Genomic DNA, 27,445 nt, shown 5'->3' with positions numbered 1-27,445 from the left:
ATTCTTAATAAAAAACAGTGCTTCCTTTCAAGATGATAAAGATGATATAAAACTTAATGTTGTTATGTCAAAAGCATATGCAATATAGGTAGGGAGAACTACTATTTATTAATTTAATGAAAGAATTCAGTTATCTCTAGAAATCGATGTTTGATGGCTTGGTGATTCTTCAGTGATATTGTTGTTTTGAATTGTGCCAGTATATTTGTTAGGGATTCTCATGAATTATGACGGGATTGGAAATGATAGTGGGATTGCATTAAAACTCTTTTTAAAAAACCATGATATCTTTTAAGACTATGGAATATCAATAAGGGTGATAAGTGATAATATGATGTGCTATTGTATTTCTTATTTGTTGGATGCAGATCCAAGATTAATACTGATTATATCTTGTACAGAGCTGATTGAAATACTTAGATATTCTTATTAAAGTGAAAGTAAATATTGACACACTCCTATAAATTAAAACTATTATTATAACTTTAGTCTTCATGAATATTGCACTAGAACTAGTTTTGAAGTTTTTATTTGTTGGATGTAGATCCAAGATTAATGTTGATTATATCTTGTACAGACCTGATTGAAATACTAGATATTCCTTTTAAAGTGAGTAAATATTGACATACTTCTATAAATTAAAACCATATTAACTTTAGTCTTCATGAATATTGCACTAGAACTAGTTTTCCAGTTATCATTTTTTTAACATTCCAATAAATATATTTGCAATATGCAGTGAATATTGTCGAACAATCTTAGCATTTCTTTCAATTTTTGTATTACCTTGTTGATTATAGCATTATATTTGGTATATGTTGTGATATGATATATGTTTATGCAGTTCTAGAGCTTTCAGAAAAGTACCAAAAGCGTTTTGGTCCATTTCGGTACTTTGTGGCTGGTGCTCTTAAATTCTTTTGCTTGCCAAAGTACAACTATGAAGTTGAATATCTCCCTGTACCAGAACCAACGACAAGCAATGGTACTACTGGTGGAAATCATGGGTTTGCAATTGATGCATCAGAGAATCAATCTGATATGTTTGGAAGAAAATCAAATATTGAAGGATTGCCAAGAGCCTCAAGTTTATCAAGTATAGATTCAATTCTGATGACACCAAGCCAAATGTCAGCAGATCTTGATGTAATAACAGGTAGTACCTATGCAAGTAGTGAACCATCTGAATATGTTAGGGCTTTAGATGCAAAAACAAAGCGCTTATCCTCTGGTAGGAATTACTTGCCACCTGAGCCTGAAGAAGTAGTTCACCCTTCAGTGCAAGGATCTGCAACTCCTACTAGACCCCGAAGACTGAAGTCCCGAACAGACAAAGGATGGACAGGACTAAGCACAACAAATGATTCTTCGAGATGTTCATGGGGAAATCCAGTAACTCTTGATCGGGAAGACATCTCTTCTACAATGTCTGACCCTGGACCAATATGGGATGCGGAAGCTCGATGGGATACAGGTCCGAAGTGGGATGCAGAGCCAAAATGGGACATTGAGAATAATTTTGATGTGAAAGGGTCTATAGATGAGATGCTGACAGGGTCAAATCATGAGGTGCCAAAGATAGAGGAAGAGAAGTGGGTTGTTAGACAAGGTCCTTTTCTTGGTGTCTTGATATGTAACCATCAGTGCAAGACAGTGCAAAACTTGAGATCACAGGTGCTTGCACCTAGGGCAGAACATGATGATAATACTTTAGATTTATTGTTGGTTCGTGGTGTGGGTAGATTGAAACTTCTACGATTTTTTATACTAATGCAGTTTGGACGTCATCTCTCGCTTCCATATGTTGAGTATGCCAAGGTAAATGTCTGGCCTAACTATGATATCTTGGGTAGAATTGAAGTAATTTATGATTAAGAGCTAAGTGCTGCTTATCTTGTGACATCTTTGTTCTTACTATAATGACAAGAGTTGCTTGAGAAACAAATCAATCATTTTTTTATGTTCATTGGGTCATATGCAATGCTGTCATTTATTTTCTGGCTTTTCCCTTCAAACAGTCTTCTGTAAGTTGTAACTAACACAGGTTGGGAAATGTTTCCATTTTTTTTTTCAGGTTTATCATCATGTCTACTACAATTCGCTTTTAAAATATCAATATAAATGATTTGCCTGCAGTTGCCATTATTTGGATAAAATCCATGAAATTTTTAGATGTCTTAGGGGAAAGGACCCAATACCTAAGTGTGTTCCAATGGCTGTGATAATAGCTATTGATTTGATACCCACCTTAGCTGATATAATGTCCAATATTCTTAACAACATTGTACCAGTAGTTGTGACTTCAAAGTTGTTATTGCAGATGGTTACTATCCATAATTGAACAAAATGTATCTCTTAGTTCTAAAAAGCAACCTATCATGAGATGCCACATATGGAGCTGCCTTTTGCATGACGACTGGTCTCACTTTTTTGGGGCCGTTTTGGATACCTTGGTAAAAAACATGCTGATGTTGCATCATATTTGATGATATGACTCTAAAACCTTAGTTACGAGTAGGGGACTTTCCAAGTAAGTAGTTGTAAAAAATGGGAGTGTTTGAAAATTCCACATAAGATTTTGAGAAGCACACCGAGGGTGCTCAGCCAATGGGTCCTCTCCTGGCTCCCCTATTAAGCTTCCGTATGATGTTGATGCAAATAGAATTATCTCTTTGTTAATTCAAATCCACTTGCATAAATCACAATTATAATCTATATATCTATTTGATATATTCACAAATAGAATCAGAAACTGTCAACAAACAAAATCTGCAACTTGGTCTCATTGCTGGTGTTCTTTCACCTTCTTGGCACTCTGTTCTCTCTTCCAAATAGTAATTCGCTGCACTGTCCTCTTCTATCTCCATTTTATTTTTATTCATTTTTTTTTTTCAATCTTTTTGCTATGCCTTGAATAGCTCTCTTATTGCAGTATTAAAACAGCCCCAAGAATTGACTGTCTATTCTTCCCCTTCCTGACCTTTGTTTTGCCCATTCTTCTTCAATTTAATGCCTCGTTTTCAATTTTTTGCAAAATATTTATTTTCCAAAATAGCCTACTGGCAGAGTTTACCCTTTCAAAATGTCCTGCCCACTTCTCTTTTATACTGCACAAATATAATGATTTTGCACTATCTTTTATTGTCATTAAAGTCAATATTTAAATTTTCTTGGACTTGCCACGATGAATGAATGTATCCACTAAAAAGAGGAAACTTGAATGTCAACATATTTTTAAACTGCCAATATCTTTATAATTATTTTGCTTCAATTGATAATGTATTTAATTACCTTGAAATAGCAACTCTATGATTTATTTTTTGTAGTCTTCTTTTTGTGAAAAGAAAATTGCTATTTGAAGAGCTTTGAATTATGCTGATAGTTTAGAATTAATGGATTTATGTATTTCTTTTTACTGGAAGGTCAAAATCACTCGAAAATTGGTCAAGATGCATAAAATGACCACCATTTCAAATCATCTTTTATAAATCTTCTAAAGTAATATTATCCATAAAACTGTCAACACAAACCTGTTAGGATTAATGAGATAGAAAGAACAATTACATGCAAATATATCCAATATCAGAAAATAATAATGCACACAGCAGAGAACACAAGACATAAGATTTAACGTGGTTCACCCAATCCCTGGGCTATGTCCACCAAACAGCGAGTCCAATATTTTATTATCCAGTGATTACAACCTGATTACAATCTGTAATCCTTGACAGCGCAATACTGCCGCAAGAAGCTAATATCTCATCACACATTATGAAATTTCTAACCCTAAGCCGATTTATACAAGGCTTTTGCCGCTTACATAATTAGGGTTAGAATAATTACATGTCGGCCTGCGGAAAATAGCCTATTAAATAGATCCAATTTTTTTTATGGAGAGTGTACAGTGCTTCCCTGATCAGTCACCACAAACTAATAATCTCCCACTTGGGGATTGGTCAGGCTCCACACTAGACAGCAAAACTTTGGGCATTAAAATCTCTTAAACAGGATAAGTTATGAGTCATGACCCCAATTCCATTTGCACATTCAACTCAATACCCTAAAGAATTCTCCTGTAGAAAGATTTTACTCAGTCCTTACGACTTTTCTTGGAAATTGCAATACGGCAAAAACTTGAAAATTGCATATATTGATCAAATTAACGTTCTGCTGTTGAGAGGACCCAAACACGACCCTGAAAACAAAACTGGGAATATTTTTGGTTGATGACTTAGCTAGTTTTCCCGGATGCTCCTGCATCAGATGTCCTATCAAATCTTCATTTCTTACTATCCTTTTTCACTATACATTATGTTTATAAATACTATGATCTATTCAGAGAGGCGAGTTGGGTTTTAGGACCTGGATTGCTTGTAAGTTGGAGGCTCTCCATGTCATTCATGTCAAATGTATTGTCATTTGAGGCTAGTTTAGCTGTTTCAGGTTATGTTGGTTGACAACTAAATTTGGAAGCATGACAGTTATATATGCAAGGATTATTCTTTTTGAGATGAATCAGAAGTGGTGGTTCCAACTTCTTATAATTCACAACTTGCTTAATCGTTCTTTTGCTAAGAACCAGCATCTGTTTGTGCAAATCACAGCTGTTATGAATACAAATGATGGTAGAAAAGGGTAATAGACTAATAGTGTTTGGTGCAGGCGCTGTGTAACCAGCTGACATAACATTCGAATTCCATGTATCAGCCTCTTAAAGCATGCAACACTTGGTCCTTGTTGTGATAATGTTAGGATGAGTATCTGTTTGTGCAATCACTGCTGTTATGGACACAAATTACAGTTTATAGTAGAAGCAGGTAATAGCTACTTTTTCACAGTTAGCTTCCATAAATTTTGGAACCTATGTATCACTGATCAGTCTCCTGTATGTGAGTTTGTGGATCTTGTAGGGTTTTGTAAGTAAATAATCTAACCATTTCTTCTAACTTATGCTATCATGTTCTGAACTGTCTTGTGATTAGTGTTCCACTTCCTGGACTGTGTTTATGTAAGAGTTAATGTCTTGAGTGCAGTTTGTAAAAAAATATAGCAAGAGTTGCATACACAGATTTTTCTGATGTCCAGTCTTTTTTTCTGCAGGTGAAGTCTGTGAAGCTTAGACCAGGTAAGAATGTCCATCAGGGGTGTGGAATAGATGGTGAGCTTCGTCCGCTGAATGGGCCTATTTTGACTTCTTTGCTTCCTGACCAGTGCAAGCTTATTGGTCGGCCTGTACGCATATGATGCTTTTTTGGCTGTGACTGGATTAAGTAAGAGGGCATTGGTTTTTTGAGTTGGACATTTTGTCATCATTGTATTGTGATTCTGACTTCTTTTGTGATGCTTGTATTTGAGAGCCAATATGAAGGGATAGTTTCTGTACAATGGCAGCGTGCAGTCAAGATATATGGTTTTTCTTTCAGAAATAGCTCTTTTTGGATTGCCTTAAGAGTACGATTTATTGTTACACATGTGAGCAACAGGAGTTCGATTGTCGGTATTTTTCCCTGTTAAAATCTACTGTAAAAGCCTATGTAATCGATCTACAAATTGTATTTTAATCATTTTTTCCCTGGACTTTATTTGTTATATAAAAGCTGCGATTCTCTTTTGCCAGGTATACAGTTGGGCTAGAAACCAATTTCTATGTCAAAAATGGCTTTGTATAAATAATCCCACCTTTTCAGCCCAATGAAATTGACGCCATTTTGCAGAAAGTCTAATGCATTTAATTGGCTATGTTTATCTTCTTGACTACATGGGGTTTCACATAGAGAAACTGAATGAATAGATGGTATTTATGATTGAGATGCTGTGAGTACATGCAAATATTCAGAACGGTAGTTTTTGACTAGTTAAATTCATGTATTTTTTCAGTGGCTTGCTGAGGAGGTTTTCTAAATTAATAAGCTCCGCTTAAAAAAATTAACGTCTGTTATTGGCAATGAGGTAAAGTTGTATTTTGGAAATGGCATTATTATTTTATTTTAAGTAACTCGGACTCGAGCTTTTCTATCGAGTTAGTCATCGACGCATATGTAACCTGAGAATCGTTGCTGTCAGTGATTAATAATTGTTATTAATCAGTTTTAATCAAATCACTGTATCAATATTTCAATTATAACTGGTTTAGAAAACGCTAATTTATTTATTATTGGTCTAGATGACTTGCTTGATGACAAATGTTTCAGATATGCATAATGATCTTGTACAACCACCATAACACAATGTGAAGTTGTGCAAGTAAGCAAGCCTGTGGGTTTATTGTATATCATTTTTTTCAACATTAATGCTTCAGATATATTCTATGATTGATTGTGAAAACCCGCTATCTTTAATTTATACCAATTCATAAGAGGGAGTTGGAAAAATGTATAGAACATGAGAGCTCTCTCATCCCGACAATGGATCATGGAATATGATTTGAAACATGTGTTAGTGAATAGATTGTCTTTTCCTACTAAAACAACAATTCAATCTATGCCCAAGGCTCGGAAAATCCAATGAGGTTCATAACAGTTGGGTAAACATTGTGTTATTCGTTTCCTCTCTGAATTTTACAGGTACAGCTCCCTTTTACAAAAGATTTATCAATAAACTCTAAAGATCAAAATTAACTAAATGCACACTTGTGCCAGAAAGTGCATGAGGAACGCTCATGTACTCTGAGATATTGAGGTAAGAATTTACATATTCAAAGATTCAATGAATAGAAAGTTCATGGTCTTTCCACAAATAAGCAAGATTTAACTAAGGAATTGAACTTTACAATAATTCAGACTAATTTTGGAAAAAGATAAATGAAAATGAACAACAAAGAAATAGCAGTAGATGTGACACAAAACTAATCATCATAGCTCATAAAGTAACCATGATTGAATTGCTTTAAACGCCAAGTTTTATAGCACGACAAAATGTGATAGATATATATTCAAAAAAACTTTTTTCAGCACCAAGTCATTTAAGAAAGCATTTTTAAAAATATGACTATCTATTGCTACTTTAGATAATTAACTCAAAATAGTACTAGCTTTATCAGAGTATATTTTGATTGCAAAAAATCTAACCCCTAACTAGCTAAATATTTTGGCATTTATAGTTCATTACAAACTTGAAAAGGCCTTGATTAAAACCCAACCTTTCGGTTAGAAATAGTTGTGAGAACAAGAAACAGTTTTGAAAATAGCTTGGAAAATAAAACAAAAAATAATTGCTCCTAACTAAACACCATCGCCAATATTCCCTCCATCTGCCATAGTCTGCTTTACAAGTTTCTAACTCTTGAAGGCGTTTGTGAACCCTTGCATTGCATGGGAGTGAGGATTCTTCAGACTAAGTAACTATGATCTACAAGCATCCTTTTGCCATTTTAGCGCTTTAATTCTTCGGCTTTGCCTCGACATGAGATTCTTGTTTAGATATAATATTGATTTGATGTTTGCCAGGGTAGTGAAGTCTCTGGGGTAGGCATGTCGTTTTCTTTGGTTTCTGTCACAACATCATTGAAGTTTTTGATCAAGACCTCGAAGTCCATGTTACCATCTTCGAATTGTAGGGTATTGACAATCTGCATGTCCTTTAGGAGTTCTTTGTGCATTCCCGCGATTTTAGCTTCCACTGATTGCATTTCTTCAATGGATCCCTTGTAAATTGACTCCTTCCATCCCATATTGCTCTTAAGAATGAAAAGCATGGATGAATCCACAGTTTTCATGGGATTTTCATTTAGGAACTCCAATACCTCGTACTTCTCAACTTCATGAACTCGGAACACAATGGCTTGCCAACAATTTAGGTTGGCTTCCCATACTGGCACAAGGGTTTGATTTTTGCCCAACAACATTCCTTTAGCGATGTGGTGGTAAAATTTAAAATGAATTTATTGCTTTCCTTTACAATGGATACCACCCATTCATGTATTGCGTCTGAGAGCAGTTTACCCCTTTACATCTGTTTAACCAGCTGTTGGTTGTTTGAGGAATTAGGATAAAAAAACTATGGGGTCTAGACCAATGGAAGGGTGCCTAAATTCATCAGCAAATCTATATGAGCCACCATGGTGATTACTAATGCCTTTAACTCTTTCTTCTCCTTGTTGTCCCTTTCTGATTGAGTTAGCATATGGTCTGCAGAGACTTTGAAGAAATGATTACCAATGTCTTTGGTAATAGCCCCCAATTCTACAGTGGTGACCTTAAAGCCTTCTCCATCAATTTCTTCGGATTCTTCTTTCTATTTGTATGTGGCCACTTCTACTGTTACCCTTCCAATCACTGGATCTTTGATCAGCTGTGCGTCACTCATCATCTTTTTACTCTTAGAACCATGAGCTGCATACTTGGTGACAATGTCTTTAACAGGTGTAGACACGAGCTGCAGGGTTCGCTTCTTGCTGACAAAATTAGATAGCCATGATGGAATAGTAGGAGTGGCGATCATCCCCTGACTTCCCCTGGAAGGAGTCATGAACTTAGGCTGATCCAACCTCAGAGCTTCTAGTAACTGCACATCACCATCCTGGGTAATTGAGAAGTTGAGTTCTTCTCTTAGGCCTCGTCCTTGAGACATCATTTTCTCTTTTTGAATCTCTTGTTGCATGAGTGTCTCAGACTTGGCCTTTGATTTGGTTCTAGGGGTCGTGCTTTGTTTAGGGGATGATGTTCTTTTCTGCTTAGTGGGAGCCAAAGTACTACCTGTAATATGAGACAAAATTGATATGTCAAAGGTCAATGTTTTTGATAAATAAACTTTCTTTGGGCATTTTCTAGTTTGTTTTTCATTCACAGCCTTCATGTTTCTCCTTCTCAACCAATTATCTGTGTGAGTGAGGATAGATCTGGTTCTCAAATTTATATCATCTTCTTCCCCTTGGTTCCAGTCTACCTCCAATTGTTTTAGCTCGCTTGCTTCTTCCCATCCCGGTTCAACAATATCCAAACTATCCTCAACTACTCCTTCCATCTGAAACTTCAATTTGAGAGAATTTATTTGAGGGAGTGTTAGTCTTGAATGGTCTTTCTTTATCACTTCTTCATCATTACAATCTTGCCATAAATCTTCTAAATACGGAACCATGGGTGATTGACCTTTCAGACCAAGTACTTTAGTCGTGAAACCTTTGCTATCGAAATTTTTCCTTCCTAGGTAAGATCCAAGATTAAAACTGAGCAAGTTGCTTCCAATGATTGAGGCATTAATTATGTTGCTGCAAGTTAAGTGACCAAGCGTAACAGGGAAAACAAACTCCCAGTTTTCCTGAGGTAAATTATCTTTTATTACAAGAAGTATCTGTCTACAAATTTCAGCTATGACGAAACAATTTAGAGCATAATGAGGCAATTTTATTGGTTCTTCAAATCCTCCTATTCTTAAGTATGTGAATTTAGGAAATTGGATAAAATAACTCCCATAAATTTGAACTAGCTTTTGGGCCTCTAGGGATAATTTGGGCATGGGTGCTTTTTTGAGGTTCAAGTGCACACTTTCTATCAACACATCCTGTGTTTTCCTAAAATCCTCCAACACTATCCCTTTGGATCAAAGGATAATACTGTAGACAGTTACGTCTTCCCTCCAAGTTTCATAAGGGAGGGAAGTAATATTGCTGACATAAGCAATGCAATAGGTCAGATAGGAAGGCATGTAGAAATCTTCTCTAGACACCTTAGCATGTTTTAGCTGATTTCTCATTGAGTTGGCTATCAATTTTGCCCAATCCAACAACTGTTCTCCCTTTAGAATGATTTCTACATAATGGTACATCCACTCTTCAAAGAGAAAAACATCTGAAGAAACCCGGTGCAATAAGAACATGAGGTTGTGAATATGAGGTTTCATATGATCTTTGGTGATTATTTTGGGGAGTCTTGAACTGCCTTTATAATTTGTTTCTATCCACTTCCTAGCCAACATGTTATGGTATTTGTCTGGGCTTTCCTGATACTCAACTCAAGACTGGGTAGGGCTAAAAGCAACAAAAGTACACTCAGACAAACGCAAGACTGATGAAATAGTCTCCCTAGAGATGGATAACACTGGTTTTCCATCTTTGTTCAAAATGCTCCTAGTCCTCACATCATAGTGGTCAATACATAACTGGAGTAACACAGGACTCAAAAGGGTAGGGGGAAAGGCCGTAGCCTCAATCAAACCACTTCTTAAAATCTCTAGACAATCATTAACTTCGTCGCCTTGTTCAAGAAAATTTCCTTGCAATTTCTCAATCTTGACACCCTCCAAATTAGTATCAGAAATGACAGGTCTCCTACACTCCAAACTGGAAATGTTCTCGAAGAAATGTAGAACAAACTTCATTTTAAGCAAAGGAAATAAAAAACCCAACATTGCCTTGTTCTTCGAAACACACCCACACAAAGGAAAGAACAAGGGGTTTCTTGTGTTCTCACTTGTGATTTGTTGAGAGAAAATCAAACCTTTTTCCTTCGCTTATGGCTACTCCAATTCACGCTTTTGCATGATAAAGCAATGAAACGAGAAATTCATACTTTAAAAGGAAAGGAGACATACTAGAAAAAGTACTACCCCCATTATGAGGCATTCATGGCAATTTTGTTGCGGTTTGATTTGCATGCTCGTAAGTGTGATAAGACACCTTCATTAAATGATCATCCTTTGCGGGCGTCCTTGCAATAATTACAAGTTCTTGACAAAAAATCCAACCCTCAGACGAAAGATATGCCTTTTTGAATCATGATGACAACTGATCTCATGTCTCAAACAAAAATTAAATCTAACACAATCCCCAATCATTACTCCTGACATCTCAATTAGTTTCTTTGGAACCGATTGTCCTTGGAGAATCATTAACGCTTGCTCAAAAAATCTTTAGCAATTGAACTACTTTGAAGTGCTCCGAACCTAGGTTCAAAGAGGTTCAAAGGGGTTCAAACAAACATCTTCATTATGCTTAGTGAGTCCCACTTGCAAAAAATAGTTAATATCAAAACCTTTGGTTGAACTACTTCAAACCGAAGTTCAAAGAGGTTCAAGACATGAAAATTGCAATGGACATCACAGGATCAATCTCCATATGCAAGGAGCAATGATATTCGTAAGATATGAGATTGAGAATGGTTTGTTCAATGTATGACTTTGGGCTTCAAAGAAACTGAAGAAAGTTTAAAATATAGTGACTCAAATTAAGGCTACAGGGGCTTTGACTAGGGACTATGTATGTGAAGTATACAAAGAACTTAGAATGCTAGAATAGAACTAAGGACACCAAAAATAGGAAACAACGAAAAGACAAACAAAAACAAACAGAAAGACAAGAAGGGGGTATACACATGATTAGGATCTCTTTGAGGTGTTACATTCTTAATAATTTCAGGTCTTGCCTGTTGTAAGTGAAGGGAGACTAGTGTCATCTAGATAACCCAGGCATAAATCATTCAGACCAACAAATTTTGTGATAATGAATGATCCCTTCCATAGAGAATCGAACTTGCCGTGCATTCTTTTGGGCTCTCTCCTTTAATCCCATAAGAGAACTTCATCTCATTTCAAAAAGTTGAGAGGCCTGGCCCTCATATCAAAAATTGGCTTAACCCTCATTTGATGCTCGATAATGTGGTCCACAAGTTTGTCTCTTTCTTCTTCCAGTTTATTCAAATACATCACTCTTTTCTCTAAAGAGTCTCGAAAGAAAGAATCTTCAATTACAGATTGTAACTTTGCGATGGATAATTTCAGAGACAGGGGTACTTGGGCATCTACTCCATACACCAATTCAAAGGGGCCCATGCCAATAGCTCTTTTAGGAGTAATTCGGAAGCTCATAATGCTTCATACAATTTTTTATACTGATTCCAGGCATTATCATTAACCAACTTTTTCATTATGGCAACGAAATTTTTGTTACTAGATTTTGCCTGCCCATTTCCCTGTGGGAAATAATCTGAGGAATGAGCTAAGGATATGCCATGATCATAACAAAACATAGAAATTTTTTCATATGAAAATTAGGTTGCATTATTAGCCACTATCTTTTGAGGAACCCTAAAATTGACAAATATGTATTCCATCAGGAACTCACATACCACTTGTGAATTAGCTTTCTTAGTCGGTGTGGCTTCCGCCCACTTAGTGAAGTAATATGTGTTTGTCAATATATACATATGGCTAGCACTGGATGAAGGATTCTAAGGACCTATGAAATCCAAACCCCACTGATGGAAAGGTTCTTCTATTACTACAGGTCTTAGGGGCAAAGCTACTAGTTGAGGATGACTCGTGAAAAGTTTGCATTTCTCACAATCTTTTACAAAAGCATAAGCATCTTTAAACATACTAGACTAGTAGAAGCAATTTCTGAGGATTCTCAAAGTAGTCATTGTAGAGGAAAAGTGTCCACCACAAACATCTGAATGATACAACTTCAACAATTTTTTTTGCTGTTCACTATCTACACATCTCAAAAAGGTGCCATCTATACCTCTTTTATACAACACGCCTTGAGAGATTACATATTTTGCCACTTTCAACCTGAGGTTACGTTTTTCCCTATAACTCAAGTTTGCAGAACATTCACCATATGTCAAGAAATATACAACATGAGAAAACTAGGGATCAGTTGAACTTACCAACAAAACAGACGGTGTAACTTTAGTGTTTTTTGATGATGATCATTTATTTTCAGTTATCAACTTACACAAATCCCGACCCTTTACCAAAGTAGTAAGTTTAGTAGTTAGGTCGTATTATTGAATCTTGGCTACCCACACCACTCTCTTGTTTATCCTGATCTTTTGCTGAGTTAGTATGCTCTTTACCATCGTTTTAGGTACATAGACAATAGAATGGGAGCGCAAGATATAGTACCTAAATTGTTTCACTGCCGTCACTACTGCAAATGCATGCTTCTCCATTTCAGTATAGTTTAATTCATATTTCTTTAGAGGGACACTCATAAAAGAAATTGGTGCCTCATTATCCTGATCATCCTTTTGGGTTAAGATACTGGATAGAACGTGTTTCGAAGCATAGCAGTAAATGATAAAGTCTTTTTTGAAATTTGTGCTTACCAACATGGGAGCATTTGAAATGGCTATTTTAATATTTTCAAAAGCCTTTTTACCATCTTCTTGCCATCTAAAATGATGTTTCTCACTCATCATGTTCAACATGTCTTACTTTTTCAAAAAACTCAAGAACAAAAATTCTTAAGAAGTTTATCTGATCAAAGAAGGACTTTAAATCACTTCTATTGGTGGGTGAAGATAGCTATTGTATCACCTTCATCCTGTCTGGGGTCAATTCTTATACCTCTTTTCAAAATAATATGTTCGAGCAATTTACCTTCTTCCACAAAGAATACAAACTTTTTAGGATTGAGAGACATGCTATGTTGTTTGCATCGACCTAACACTGCCTCGAGATCTCTCAGATGATGTTTCCTCCTTTTGGAAAATACCATCAAATCAGTTATTCAAAGTCCAGATGTATAAATAATTTTTTTCACAGCTTAGTGAACCCATAAAACATTCTTCATGCATGCATCCATAAGATTATGCAATCACTAAAATTTGTAGGTTACTGTCAAATCAACTTGTAGAAATGTAAACGTGAAACATAACAGATTCATCAACACACTTGACACAATGATTTATGTGGAAACCCAATTTGGTAAAAGCCACCAGTAACATGCTACTCTTTTTCACTCTTCTGAAGTGATGCCGTGTGAGAGGCCAAACCTGTTAAAGGTTACAATACACATTGTTAAATGTGACCCTATTAAAGCATTTCAATCACCCTATTAGGAGTGAGCCTTGTTAGAGGGCTTTAGGCCATTGACTTGGAATGTCACCTGGTTAAAGGATTTACAGTTGACTGTTAGGTCAACCTTAATCCAAAGGATTTACTCTAGACTGATAAAATTGTTAGAGAGTAACAATAAGGCTTTGATCTGATAAGAATTTACAACTTCATTTGCATATTACAGATCATTGTTTCAGTCCTCCATTCTTCTTGGCCTTCATACTTTTCAGCTCTGATATCTTGTTTGCTCTTCAAGCATTCATGTCCTTAAGCCTTCTTGCTTAACTTACCGATGCAGTCTCTTCTCTTAGGTCACTTGATGAAGCAAAACCCTTGACTCCCTATCTTATTTAGGTTCTCACACATGACTCACTTTACTTCTGACCAGTCATTCCTATAAATAGAAAATTAAGATCTTTTCCCACTCATTTTCCATCGTCCAATTTAGGGTTAGGATGAATTAGATAGGATACAATAAATCTATCCCACATTCCATATATCTTCTAGAGACTCCTCCTTGAATTCACCTAAAAATAATTTACCTTGAATTTTGTGCCACTAGCTCATCAACCTTATCTTCCATTTGGTTCACATATTCCAAGAAAACAAACGTGTTGGCTCAGATTCATCGAATTCATGATCTTTTGAACAATGCAACCACTCAACATTATCTGGCTTTTGATGCTCAACACATACTGCATTGCTCAACATCCTCTGTCATGTCCCCTTTTCAAATATTTAAAAATAATAATCTTTGCTAACGCAGGCAGGCCCAAAAAAGGTGAAGTTTCGGCAAAAGGGGCTAATCTTTGGAAACCAATGGACTAATAAATAAAAATTATTATTAAAATATGTTTTATTAACCCCTCTTGGACGTGAGTTAGGGTTATGCCCTCTTTTAAGGGATTTGGAGGCATTTTGGGCTCAGGCCAGAACTTGATTTTCGCTTATTGCTTTGTTGTTCTTTAGAGGCTGCCAAACCTGTGGAGAAGGAGACCCAAGGACAGGAGTTTGTAGGTTTTCAGGAAGGCTAAGGATGGGAGTTTGAAGCCATTCCATGTGCAAGCTCATGCAGAGTTTTCCCTTGTGCTGAACAGTACAAATTTGTGAGTTTTCGGGTGTGTTTTTTTTAAGAGTTTGGTGTTTTCGGTTGAGTATTTCATATCAGTTTGGGTTGGTGCTGTATTTCAAACTTAAAGATGCTAAAATAGAGCTGAATATATATATTGGGACATGGTTAAACTTCTGAGATAGATTATTAGTGTTTTTGTGGTGTTTCTAAGCATTTTTGTGTTAATTTCGAGAGCTCGATGAGCATAGTTTTTGTCCTACATTTGTGAGATGTTGTGTAAATGCTATACAGATATAGAAATTTCATTTTGTAGGCTGTTATGCTACTGAAATTTTTGTAAAAATGTCCATTTTTAGATTTATTAATAATTTGTGAAGTTGTGAAGTTTTTGGCACTCTTTCGGACATACCCGATTTGGGGTTTATTGAGAAATTGGTGGATCTTTGTAATATTGGTTGTTTGATTTTGAAAATTTGATTAGAGGCTTGAAATATCATATAAAATCAGAAAAAGGGACATTTCAGTGGTATTAGAGCTATGATCTTGCCAGCCTGAGGGTTTGTAGAAGTTTGCATGCAACCAAGTGAAAGAGAAAAGAGATATTTGCAGCGAGAAAAGAATAATTTTTTTTTGATCAAACCTCCAGTTAAAAGTAAAAGTACAAAATCCAAGGAAGGAAAAAAAATGGCTGATCAAGATGAGATGGCAAAGAAATTTTTTCAAGACATCCAAAATACTTAGAAGCAAACAGTGGATAGTTTGGCAAAAACTAGTGAGGCTTTGCGGATATTGATAGAAAAATTGCAAGGAGTTGCATCTATTAATGAGAAAGGAAGCACTTCAGAGGAGCCAAGAAATCTGAAACCCACACCCTCTAAATCAACAAAAACTATTTTCCTGCCTGTAGATGAGCCACCAGTACCAAATCTAGCCCTTAATCCTGTGGAAGAGGTTACAAGTAACTTGATTGCATTAAGAGCTACTAACAATGGCTTAGATGATGACTTTCGCAGTTCGGTTCCTTTTAGAGAATATGTGGATATGATGAACACTTTGATGCCCAAGAAAGAGAACAGGAGGGAGCATGACATAAGTGGAAGAGAGCTCAAAAATAAAATAAGCAAGTTTATAGCACCTACTTTTGATGGAACAAATAAAATTTTAGCTAAAGCATGGCTACAAAAATTACAGACTTTCTTCACACTTAACCCCATGAAGGAGAGTGATGCTGTTCAATTTGCAAGTCTACACTTGGAAGATGCAGCCTATGATTGGTGGTATCATGGAATGACTACTCAAGGTCATGATTAGGTAACTACATTTGATGATTTCAGTCAAAGAGTGATAGATAGATTTGACCTCAAGGATGATGAAGAGTACTTTAAAGAATTGTCAAAGTTGAAGCAAACCAAATCAGTTAATGAGTATATAGAAGAGTTTCAAAAAGTGGCTATTATGGTACCTGATATGAGTGAAAAGAGGATTGTTTATCTTTTTCTTGATGGTTTAGAAGATTTTGTTAAGGGTTTGGTTAAGGCTTTCTCACCCTCAACCTTACAAGAAGCTATCAAAAGAAGCTTGCAACTTGAAACTTGCGTGCCTATGAAACCAGTCACTAATCAAAAACTCCCAAATCTTTGGCAACATAAGGAAAATTTTCAGAAAAAGACTTTCCCAACACTACCACCAAAAGATGTGATAAATGTGGCAAAAAAGAAGGTAGATGAAGAGACTAGGAGTGAATTACAAAAGAAAAAGCTTTGTTTTACTTGTAGAGAACCATGGGTTCTAGGACACAGATGTTTGGGGAAAGGTCAAGTGCACTATATTGAAGTTGCTTCAGAATCTGATTCAGATGAGCATGAGGAATTTCATGACATTGAGGAGGAGGTAGAAGAAGAGAAAGAAAAAGAAATCAGCAAGGATGGCACTTTAGCAGCATTATTAGGAGTCCCAAGATACCATCCCTTTCGAACTCAAGGGGTACTAGCAGGGCAAAGGTTGACAATTCTTCTTGATAGTGGGGCAACTCACAATTTTATTGATGAGGGATTTGTCATGAAAAGAGGGCTTAAAGCAGAAGATTTTGAAGGATTCAATGTTACTGTAGCTGATGGATTCACTATGCCTTGCACACGGGTGGTGGAACAACTCAAGATGACCTTAGGAGATTATGAGTTATGTGATGATTTCTATGTTGTTGGCATTGGGGAGACTGATTTTGTATTGGGTGTTCAATGGTTGCACTCTATTGGAGGCTATTACACGAACCATCAAACTATGGAGTTTAAATTTCATTCCAATTGGAAAGAAGTCTTATTGAGAGGCTTATCAAATGGAGCACCTAAGGCGGTCTTTGCAAAGAGGATGGAGAGGACTTTTCGAAGAGGACAAGTAGCATGGGCAACAAGAGTCATAATCCATCCAACAAGCTCTCCAAAGAATCAAGGTAATTTCCATTTTGAAATTCAAAATATTCCTGATAAGCATAGTATAGTTTTCAATGACTTGCCTCCAAGATTACCACCAGATAGAGGTTTTGAACATGTTATAGAGTTAGAACAGGGTGCCAAACCAGTTATAACAACCCCATACCGCCATCCAAGAGGTTATAAGGAAGAAATTGAAAAAACTATTAAGGAACTCCTAGACATGGGATTCATAAGGCCTAGCTCTAGTCCATTTGCATCATCTATGGTACTTGTCAAGAAAAAAGATGGTACACTGAGAATGTGTATAGACTACAGGGCTCTAAACAAGAAGACCATAAAAAATAGGTATCCCATACCACGCATAGATGAACTCATTGATGAGTTACATGGTGTTGTATACTTCTCAAAAATTGACTTAAGATTAGGGTACCATCAAATCTGAATGAGGGGTGAAGATGTGGAAAAGACTGCGTTCAGATGTCATTATGGGCACTTTGAATTTCATGTTATGCCATTTGGCCTCACTAATGCACCTGTAACATTCCAATCTTGTATGAATAAGGTATTCAGCCAACATCTTCAAAAATTTGTTTTGGTATTTTTTTGATGATATCTTGATTTACAATAAAACATGGGAAGAGCATCTGAAGCACATAGACACTGTTTTGGGAATCTTGGAGCAGAAATCTTTCTATGCTAAGCTATCTAAATGTGAGTTTGGTTTGACAGAGATCCTATATTTGGGACATATTATAAGTTCTAAAGGAGTACAGGTTGATCAACAAAAAATTCAGGCAATTTTGGATTGGCCTCCACCCACTAATCTTACACACTTGAGAGGTTTCTTTGGGTTGTGTAGCTACTATAGGAGATTCACCAAGGGATTTTCTCAACTTGCTGCCCCCTTGACTGATTTGACAAAGAAAGGAGCTTTTGTTTGGACATAAGAGGCACAAAAAATATTTGATAAGCTTAAGAAGCTAATGAGTTCATGCCCTGTGCTTGCAATTCCAGATTTCTCTTTACCTTTTGTTATTGAATGTGATGCTTCTGAAGAAGGTATAGGGGCTGTCCTAACTCAAAGGGGACATCCAATAGCATTTGAGAGTAGAAAACTAAATCAATCAGAGAAAGGTTACTCCATCTATGATAAGGAAATGTTGGCAATCATGCATGCACTTCATAAGTTTAGACAATATTTGGTATGTGGGATATTCATTGTAAAGACAAACCATAATAGCCTCAGGTTCTTCTTGAACCAAAGGGATTTGAATAATCATCAACAAAAATGGGTGAGAAAATTGCAAGCATATGATTTTGATATTGAATACATGAAAGGAAAGAATAATGTAGTTGCTGATGCTCTCTCAAGAAAGCCCACTCTGTGTTCCTTAACATCTATCTCTGCTGATTGGAAAGTCTCCATAATTTTAGAGTATGCTAAAGATTCCTTTGCCACTAAGATTTTGGATAAGTTAGTGGATGATAACAGGTACAAGGTTCTTGATGAATTGATTTATTAGAAGAACAGGATCTTCTTAGTGCCAGGATCAAAAACTAAGGAGAGGATATTGAGGGCCTTTCATGACACACCTTTGGCTAGTCACCAGGGATACTTCAAGACATATAGGAAAATTCGAGAGTGATTTTCATGGAAGGGTATGAAGGAGGATGTCCTTAAACACATTAAGGAATGTATGGTATGCCAACAAAGCAAGAGTGAGCAAAATTTTTCTACAGGGTTGTTGCAGCCACTTCCTATTTCTGAACAAAAATGGGAAAGTATTTCTATGGACTTCATCACCAGGTTGCCCAAGGTTCAAGGTAAGGATTGCATATATGTGGTGGTAGATAGACTAACTAAGTATGCACATTTCTTTCCTATCACATTTGATTTCAAGGCATCGCAAGTGGCCAAATTGTTCTTCAAGGAGATTTTTAGATTACATGGCTTGCCTAGAAACATTGTCAGTGACCGGGATAGTAGATTCCTTAGCTCTTTTTGAAGGAGCTCTTTCATTTGGTAGGAACTGAACTCACTCCCAGCACTAGCTATCACCCTCAAACAGATGGACAAATAGAGATAGTTAATAAATGGATAGAGGGATATTTCAGGAACTATGTTTCAAATCAACAACATGCTTGGGTGAAATGGTTGCACATAGGGGAGTATTGTTACAATACATCTCATCACATGTCTATTGGTATGCCTCCTTTTTGTGCTCTTTATGGTTATGATGCCATTTCCTTTGTTGATTTAGTACTTTCAGATAGCATAGTACCTGCAACAAGTGATTTCATCAAGCAAAGCCAAGACATAATAAGGTCCCTCAAGGATAATCTACAACATGCACAGAACCAACAAAAGTTGTATGCTGATAGGAAAAGGACTGAAAGATCTTTTGAGGTGGGGGATTTGGTATTTGTCAGGTTGCAGCCATATAAGAAAATCACCTTGAAGAGGAGTGGGGTAGAGAAACTCAAGCCAAGGTTATATGGGCCTTATAAGATCACCAAGAAGGTAGGAGAGGTAGCTTATGAATTGGAGCTCCCACCAAACAACAAAATACATAATATTTTCCATGTATCTTGCCTGAAGAAGGTTCTAGGCTAGCAGACCATAGTATCTACAAAATTACAACCTCTTGATGATGGAGGGAAATTAGTTTTGATATCAGAAGAGATTTTGGATACAAGAGAGAAAAGATTGAAAAACAGGAGCATCATAGAGCATTTGGTCAAATGGAAAGGATTACCACTGGAGGATGCAACTTGGGAAGGAGCACATATTCTTGAACATTCCAATCTTCATTGCTTGAGGACAAGAAATATTTGGGAGGGGAGGACTTGTCATATGTCCCCTTTTCAAATATTTAAAAATAATAATCTTTGCTAACACAGGTAGGCCCAAAAAAGGTGAAGTTTCGGCAAAAGGGGCTAATCTTTGGAAACCAATGGACTAATAAATACAAATTATTACTAAAATATGTTTTATTAACCCCTCTTGGATGTGAGTTAGGGTTATGCCCTCTTTTAAGGGATTTGGAGGCATTTTGGGCTCAGGCCAGAACTTGATTTTTGCTTATTGCTTTGTTGTACTTCAGAGGCTGCCAAACTTGTGGAGAAGGAGACCCAAGGATGAGATTTTGTAGGTTTTTAGGAAGGCTAAGGACAGGATTTTGAAGCCATTCCATGTACAAGCTCATGCAGAGTTTTCCCATGTGCTGAACAGTGCAAATTTGTGAGTTTTCGGGTGTGTTTTTTGTAAGAGTTTGGTGTTTTCGGTTGAGTATTTCATATCAGTTTGGGTTGCTGCTGTATTTTAGACTTTAAGATGTTAAAATAGAGTTGAATATATGTATTTGGATGTGGTTAAACTTCTGAGATAGATTATTAGTATTTTTGTGGTGTTTTCGAGCATTTTTGTGTTAATTTCGAGAGCTCGATGAGCATAGTTTTTGTCCTACGTTTGTGAGCTGTTGTGTAAATGCTATACAGATATGGAAATGTCATTTTTTAGGCTGTTATGCTGCTGAAATTTCTATAAAAATATCCATTTTCAAATTTATTAATAATTTGTGAAGTTGTGAAGTTTTTGGCACTATTTCAGACATACCCGATTTGGGGTTTATTGAGAAATTGGTGGATTTTGTAATATTGGTTGTTTCATTTTGAAAATATTATTAGAGGCTTGAAATATCATATAAAATTAGAAAAAAGGGACATTTCATCCTCTATAAAATTATTCAGCATGAACTAAATTTTACTGGTGCTTGACATCAACTAAACTTTACTCGACATCCACTGTTTTTCTCGGCATACACTAGAATAAACTTTTACTTGGCTACAACTAATTTTTTTCTTAGCTTGCATTGAATTTTTTTGGCACCTTCTGTTAGCTTAAAGAATAAATTTGACAACTAAGTGTCAATACACTTAACCAAGATCAAGAACAAGTGCCGAGTGACAACAGGTGTCGAGTGATAATAAGTGCCGAGCGCAACATGTGCCGAGTGATATAAAAAGTGCCGAGTGACAATAGGTGCCGAGTGATAATAAGTGCCGAGCGCAACATGTGCCGAGTGATACAATTTTTGTTCAAGTGTCAAGCTATCCAGAAAACAGTATGTGCCGAGTGTCAAAAATACTTCAGGAGCCGAGTAACTCAGTAGAATAGCATAAAAGTTTGCAATTGCACAAATTATGATACAAACGGTTTTTGCATCCGACAGAAGGTAAATCTCGAAGGATTGAATGATAAGATCGAATCTTTTAATTTTTCTATGCAATTTGCATGCGGCCAATAAGAAAAATGCAAAAGGCATGCAACCAATCAGTAAAAGATAAGTATTGAGTGAGAAATTGAGATTCAATATGAATCGTAGATCCAAAACAAACCCTAAGTCTTTGGAGTCTTTATAAGGAAGACAAAATTTCACAGTAATAGTGAGAGATGAGACATATTGAAGGACATACAAGGGCACAAATCTATTTTCAGAAGCAAGAGTTATCAGATCACAAAGGATCAAGATCAGGAGAAGGCAGAAAAGGAGCTTGCATTCAGCAATCAAGGATTGTAATCTATTAGGTTTATTGCATCTAATACTCTCTAGCAATTGTATTAGAATAAAAATCCTATGGTAATAGGTTAGCTTTATAGCTATTTTGTAAGAACCTTTTGATTAGGTGATTAAAATCCTTTAACTAGGTGACACTTCATGTTAAGTGTTTGCAAATCCTCTAACCAGGTCACTATTAACACAGTGTAAAGCCTTTAACAGGGAAAACCATCAGAAGTGGTTGAACAATATTGCTGCAGTAATTTTTGTGGGTATCATTCCCACCCTAGTTTTACCTTCTTATTCCTAGAAGGTTTCTGGGTTACCAAAATTCCTGTGTTGTGAGTTATTGATTGATGGGGACACAACCCAAGAACAGAATGAAAACAACAGAAAAGGGAAATTATATTAACTGAGAAAATAAGCTAGTACAACAAGTATAGGAAAATAAACTTCAAAACATGCCCTAAGGGCTTACAATAGCATAAATTTGGAGATAATTTCTCCTTTTAGGACCTCTTCTCAAACTCCACTCCAAACTACCTTTTACAATGCCAGAAATCTCCTTAAATAGACCCCAGAGGGTTAAGGACTAGGAGTACATTCTAGAAAGTGCTAGTAGGTATCCACCGACAAAATAGAAGGTTCCGAAAGCTGCGTTAGAAGTCGGTGCAAATCTAGAAGAATCCAGAAACGGTAACCGAACTTTCGGGAGGCATAACTTTTGAACCGTAGCTTCGATTGACGAACCGTTTACATTTTTGAAAAGCTCTCAAAGTGCTCTATAGCCCTATGGACCAGCTTTTCTCATCCCCCATTTTTTGACCCTTTTCGAGGTCATTTAATGCTCCAAACCTGACTTTGAAGCATTCTTAGGAGGTCTCCAAAACCCAAAAAATTGCAATAACTTTCAAATCGTGGGGCCTATTGACCTGATTCTTTTTCTGGAATGCTCTAAATCATGATTACATTCATCTGGCCAATTCACACCTTCTAGTTTACCGAAATGATGGCCCAAATACATGCTCCTATTTTTTCGGGATTTTCAAACACACTGATAGTTGAACTATGAGAGTTGGAACCTTTATTTGAGCCAAATGGGTATCCAAAAATGTAAAGACATGAAATAGAAACTAAGTCTAAGTACATTTTTTTGGGTGACACAGGATTGCCCTTATACCTCTGGATGCTCCTGCATCAGACACCTAGGGTAGATTGAAAAGTGACCCTGTCACTTTATGGATGGTAGAGGAAATCCCAAATGGAAAACCTCAGCTGCTGAAATCCAAGTTGAGTCCTTGATCGGCCGTCCTTTCCATTTGACCAAATACTCTTCATACTGCCTGTTTCTGGTACTCCTACCCACACGATGATCTAGAATGTCTTCTATCTCCTCCTTCTTAGAAGTAGGAATTGGACATGGCTCTAAAACCAGATCCTCATCTGCACCATCATCATGATACTCTGTTAAATCTGCAACGTTGAAAATGGGAGAAATGTGAATACCATCTGGCAGCTCCACCTCATATGCATTTCTTGAGTTATGTTTCTTCAAAACTTTGCAGGGGCCAAATTTCTTCATTTTCAGCTTGTTGTAAGTACCAACTGGAAATCTTTCTTTTCGTAAGTGCACCATGACTAGATCCCCTACTTGGAATTCCTTATGTCTTCTCCTTTGATCAGCCCTAGCTTTATACTCTTGATTCATCTTGATAATGTGTGCTTGAACCTCCTCATGTAGATGCTTGATGTGTTCAACAAATTCCTCAGCTTCAGCACTTGTCTTCTCCCCTTGTTCTATCTTCCTCAATTCTAGTGCAGTCCTTGGGCTATTCCCATATACAATTTGAAATGGTGATTTTTCAGTACTCCTATTTACAGAGTTATTATAAGCAAACTCTGCTTGTGGTAGAATCAAATCCCATCCCTTGGGCTTATCTCCAACTAAACATCTCAGCAAATTGCCCAAACTTCTATTTACCACTTCTGTTTGGCCATTAGTCTGTGGGTGATGCGTGGAACTGAATTTCAAGTCTATTCTCAACTTCTTCCACAATGTCCTCCAGAAATAACCCACAAATTTAGTATCTCTGTCAGAAACTGTACTCCTTCGAAGACCATGTAGTCTTACCACCTCTTTGAAAAACAAGTCTGCAATATGGACAACATCATGAGTTTTGTGGCATGGAATGAAATGTGCCATTTTGGAGAACCTATCAACCACCACGAATACTGAGTCATTACCCCTTTGTGTCCTTGGCAATCCAAGAACAAAATCCATACTTATGTCCTCCCATGGCCTTGATGGAACAGGCAATGGCTGATATAGGCCAGTATTTTGACTAAACCCCTTGGCAACTTGACAAACCTGGCAACTCTGTACAAACTTCTTCACATCCTGTGTAATTTGAGGCCAAAAATAATGTTATCTAAGAATGGCAATGGTCTTATCCCGACCAAAATGTCCTGCCATCCCTCCACTGTGTTTCTCCTTAATCAGATTTTCCCTCATGGAACTCCTTGGAATGCACAATTGACTACCTTTGAACAACATGCCATCCTGAATCAGATAGTCCAACCACTTGGTTCTATCTACAACAACAGGTTCTTTACAAACTTTCCATGCTTCAACAAAATCAGGATCCTCAGGGTACAAATTCTTGAGTTCATCAAACCCAACTACTTCAACCTGCATTGTTGTAAGCAACAACTGTCTCCTACTTAGTGCATCTGCAACCCTGTTAGATTTTCCACTTCTATGCTTCAACACAAATGTATAACTCTGCAAGAATTCTACCCACTTCATATGCCTCTGATTCAATTTACCTTGGCTATTTAGGTACTGTAATGCCTAATGATCAGTATACAAAACAAATTCCTTTGGCAATAAATAATGCCTCCATTTCTTTAAGGCCTGAACTATTGCATAGAACTCTTGATCATAAACATAATACTTCTTCTTTGCATCATTCAATTTTTTACTAAAATATGCAATAGGCTTACCTTCTTGGCTTAATATAGCCCCAATAGTACTACCACTAGCATCACAATCCACCTAGAACACTTTTCTAAAATCTGGAAGTGCCAACAGAGGCTGTTCTGTCACCTTCTTCTTTAGCAATTCAAAACTTCTTGTAGCTGCTGCAGTCCATTTGAACTCTTTTCTATCCTCTCTTATTGTATCAGTTAGGGGTGCACATATGCCACTAAAATTCTTAATAAACTTCCTGTAAAACTAACCAGACCATGAAATAATCTTACCTCAGTAGCAAACCTTGGAGTAGGCCATTCCAAGATGGCTTTTACCTTCTTTGGATCCATTTTGAGACCTTCAGGTGATATAAAAAATCCCAAATAGACTAACTCCCTTTTTGCAAAGACACACTTCTTTAGATTAATTAACAGTTTCTCTTCCCTTAGCCTTTCAAGGGCAGTATGAATATGTAGTAAATGTTCTTCCAAAGTCTTGCTGAAAATTAAAATATCATCCAAATAAACAATAACAAATTTTCCTAAGAACTTCTTAAGTACCTCATTCATGAGCCGCATGAAGGTGCTTGGGGCATTCGTCAATCCAAAGGGCATGACTAACCACTCATAAAGACCCTCCTTGGTCTTGAAGGCTATTTTCCACTCATCTCCTTCTCGAATCCATATTTGATGATAGCCACTCTTCAGATCTATCTTTGTGAAGTACTGAGCTCCACTCAAGCAGTCCATAAGATCATCCATCCTTGGTAAAGGAAATCGGTACTTGATGGTTATCCTATTTATAGCTCAAGAATCTGTACACATCATCCACTCTCCATCCTTCTTTGGTGCAAGTACTGCAGGTACTGCACATGGACTCAGGCTCTCTCAAATCAAGCCCTTCCTCAACAACTCCTAAACCTGTCTATTTAGCTCCTCTGTTTCAGTAGGAGTCATCCTGTGAGCAGCCTTGTTAGGCAAACTAGCTCCTGGAATTAGATCTATCTGATGACTGATTTGCCTTACTGGTGGCAATCCATCTGGAACATTATCAGAGATAATATCTCCAAATTCCCCTAGTAAATCTGAAACTTCAAATGGTATTTCACTACTACCTTCTTTATCTTTCCTAGGAATCAAAGCATAGCACATATGCTGATGTTTCATGCCATCTAAAAACTTCCTTCCATCAACAAGACAAATCCTAGCACTGCTACATACCTTTTCACCTTCCTTTTTCATGGGCTTCAATTTGTGGCGAACTCCATCCTTTGTCAGAGAGTATGTGTTTGCATGTCCATCATGTATTGCATGTCTATCAAACTGCCATGGTCTACCCAACAATAGATGGCAAACATCCATCGAAATAACATAACAGAGAACTTCATTATGGTAACTCCCAATTTTGAATTTTACTAAACATTGTTCACTTACCAGGACCTTATGATCATCTTTTACCCAAGAAATCTGATAGGGTTGGGGATGTTTCTCCCTCTTGAGCTTTAGCTTAGAGACCATCTCTTCTGATACCAGGTTATCAGTGCTACCACCATCAATGATCACGTCACAACATTTATCCTCACACTTGCATCTGGTACGAAATGAACTCCTTCATTGTCCTGGTTCATTTTCACCACTTGGTAGGACTCTTTCATTTACCAAGGTCTCTCCTCTTTCTGCATCCTCTGAATGTGATGATTGTGCATCCTCATCCACATGAGCAACCCTAGCTTGGTCCTCAGCTCTCCTATCTGTCCTTCCTTGTCGTTGAGGGCATTCAAAGGAACAATGACCTTCTTCATTGCAATGGAAACAGGTACCACGGAAGCCTCCTCTTCCTTGTCCATGTCCTCTACCTCTTCCTCTTTGATTTCCAAAGTCTTGATCATGGGAGCGGTTGAAACCCTCATTCCTCTGGTTTCTACTAGTACCCACATCTTCATTTTTCTTTTGGGTTTCATTGCAGCCTCCAGATGATCTACCACTTCCCCTTCCTCCTTGACCGCACCCTCTTTCTATTCCTTCAAACCTTTTATTCAGCTTCTCTTCAACTCGTAGGGCAAACTGGTATGCCTCTTCAACGCTGGTCATTCTTACCAGACTTAATTCCTCCTGGATGCTAGGTCGCAACCCACTGATATAATGAGCAACCTTCTCCTTATTTGCTTCTGCATGCCCCGCTCTAATCAAGAGTCGGTAAAACTCCTCTGTATATTCTTGGACTGATCTTCCTGCTTGCTTTAACCCATGCATCTTCTTAAACAGATCAAGCTCGTAGTCTACAGGAATGAACTGCTTCTTCAATTTGTCCACCATACGATCCCATCTTGTGATCTTCTCCTTTCCTCTTCTAAGTCTTTCTAGTTGAACCTCTTGCCACCAGATTTTGGCATGGCCTTTCAATTTGGCCTTTCCAAACTTAACCCTATCTGGGTCCCTTATATCCTCATACTCAAAGTATTCTTCCAGTTCATTGATCCAATCGATCAACTCATCTGGTTTCAGATTTCCAAAAAATATACCCACTTCAATTGTAGGTCTTTTCCCAAACTTAGTAATGGCCCTAAAAATCCTTTCCTCTATAGGATTCAAAACTTCCCCGTCAACTTCCTCTTCTGGTCCCATTACTTCCTCTT

The 27,445-nt window shown here is 37.0% G+C and overlaps 1 protein-coding gene across 8 annotated transcripts in view; it reads left to right on the top strand.

Moving 5' to 3' along the window:
• LCBK1 (long-chain base (LCB) kinase 1) overlaps window positions 1-5,717 on the top strand; it is an 83,537-nt gene extending 77,820 nt beyond the window's left edge. For all 8 annotated transcript variants that reach the window (XM_089810751.1, XM_089810753.1, XM_089810749.1 and 5 more), the window contains 2 exons: window positions 845-1,818; window positions 5,101-5,717. In XM_089810751.1, the coding sequence (XP_089666877.1) occupies window positions 845-1,818; window positions 5,101-5,244 (1,118 nt within the window). In that variant the 3' untranslated portion in view covers window positions 5,245-5,717. The remainder of the gene's footprint in view (window positions 1-844; window positions 1,819-5,100) is intronic.
• Window positions 5,718-27,445: the final 21,728 nt, after the last annotated feature.

The sequence above is a fragment of the Cupressus sempervirens genome, chromosome 11 (genome assembly GCF_028749045.1).
Source record: "Cupressus sempervirens isolate cs-2001-9-10 chromosome 11, ASM2874904v1, whole genome shotgun sequence".
NCBI classification, from domain to species: domain Eukaryota; kingdom Viridiplantae; phylum Streptophyta; class Pinopsida; order Cupressales; family Cupressaceae; genus Cupressus; species Cupressus sempervirens.
The sequence above is the reverse complement of the archived record's forward strand: the minus strand, read 5'-3'. Positions and strand labels throughout refer to the sequence as shown.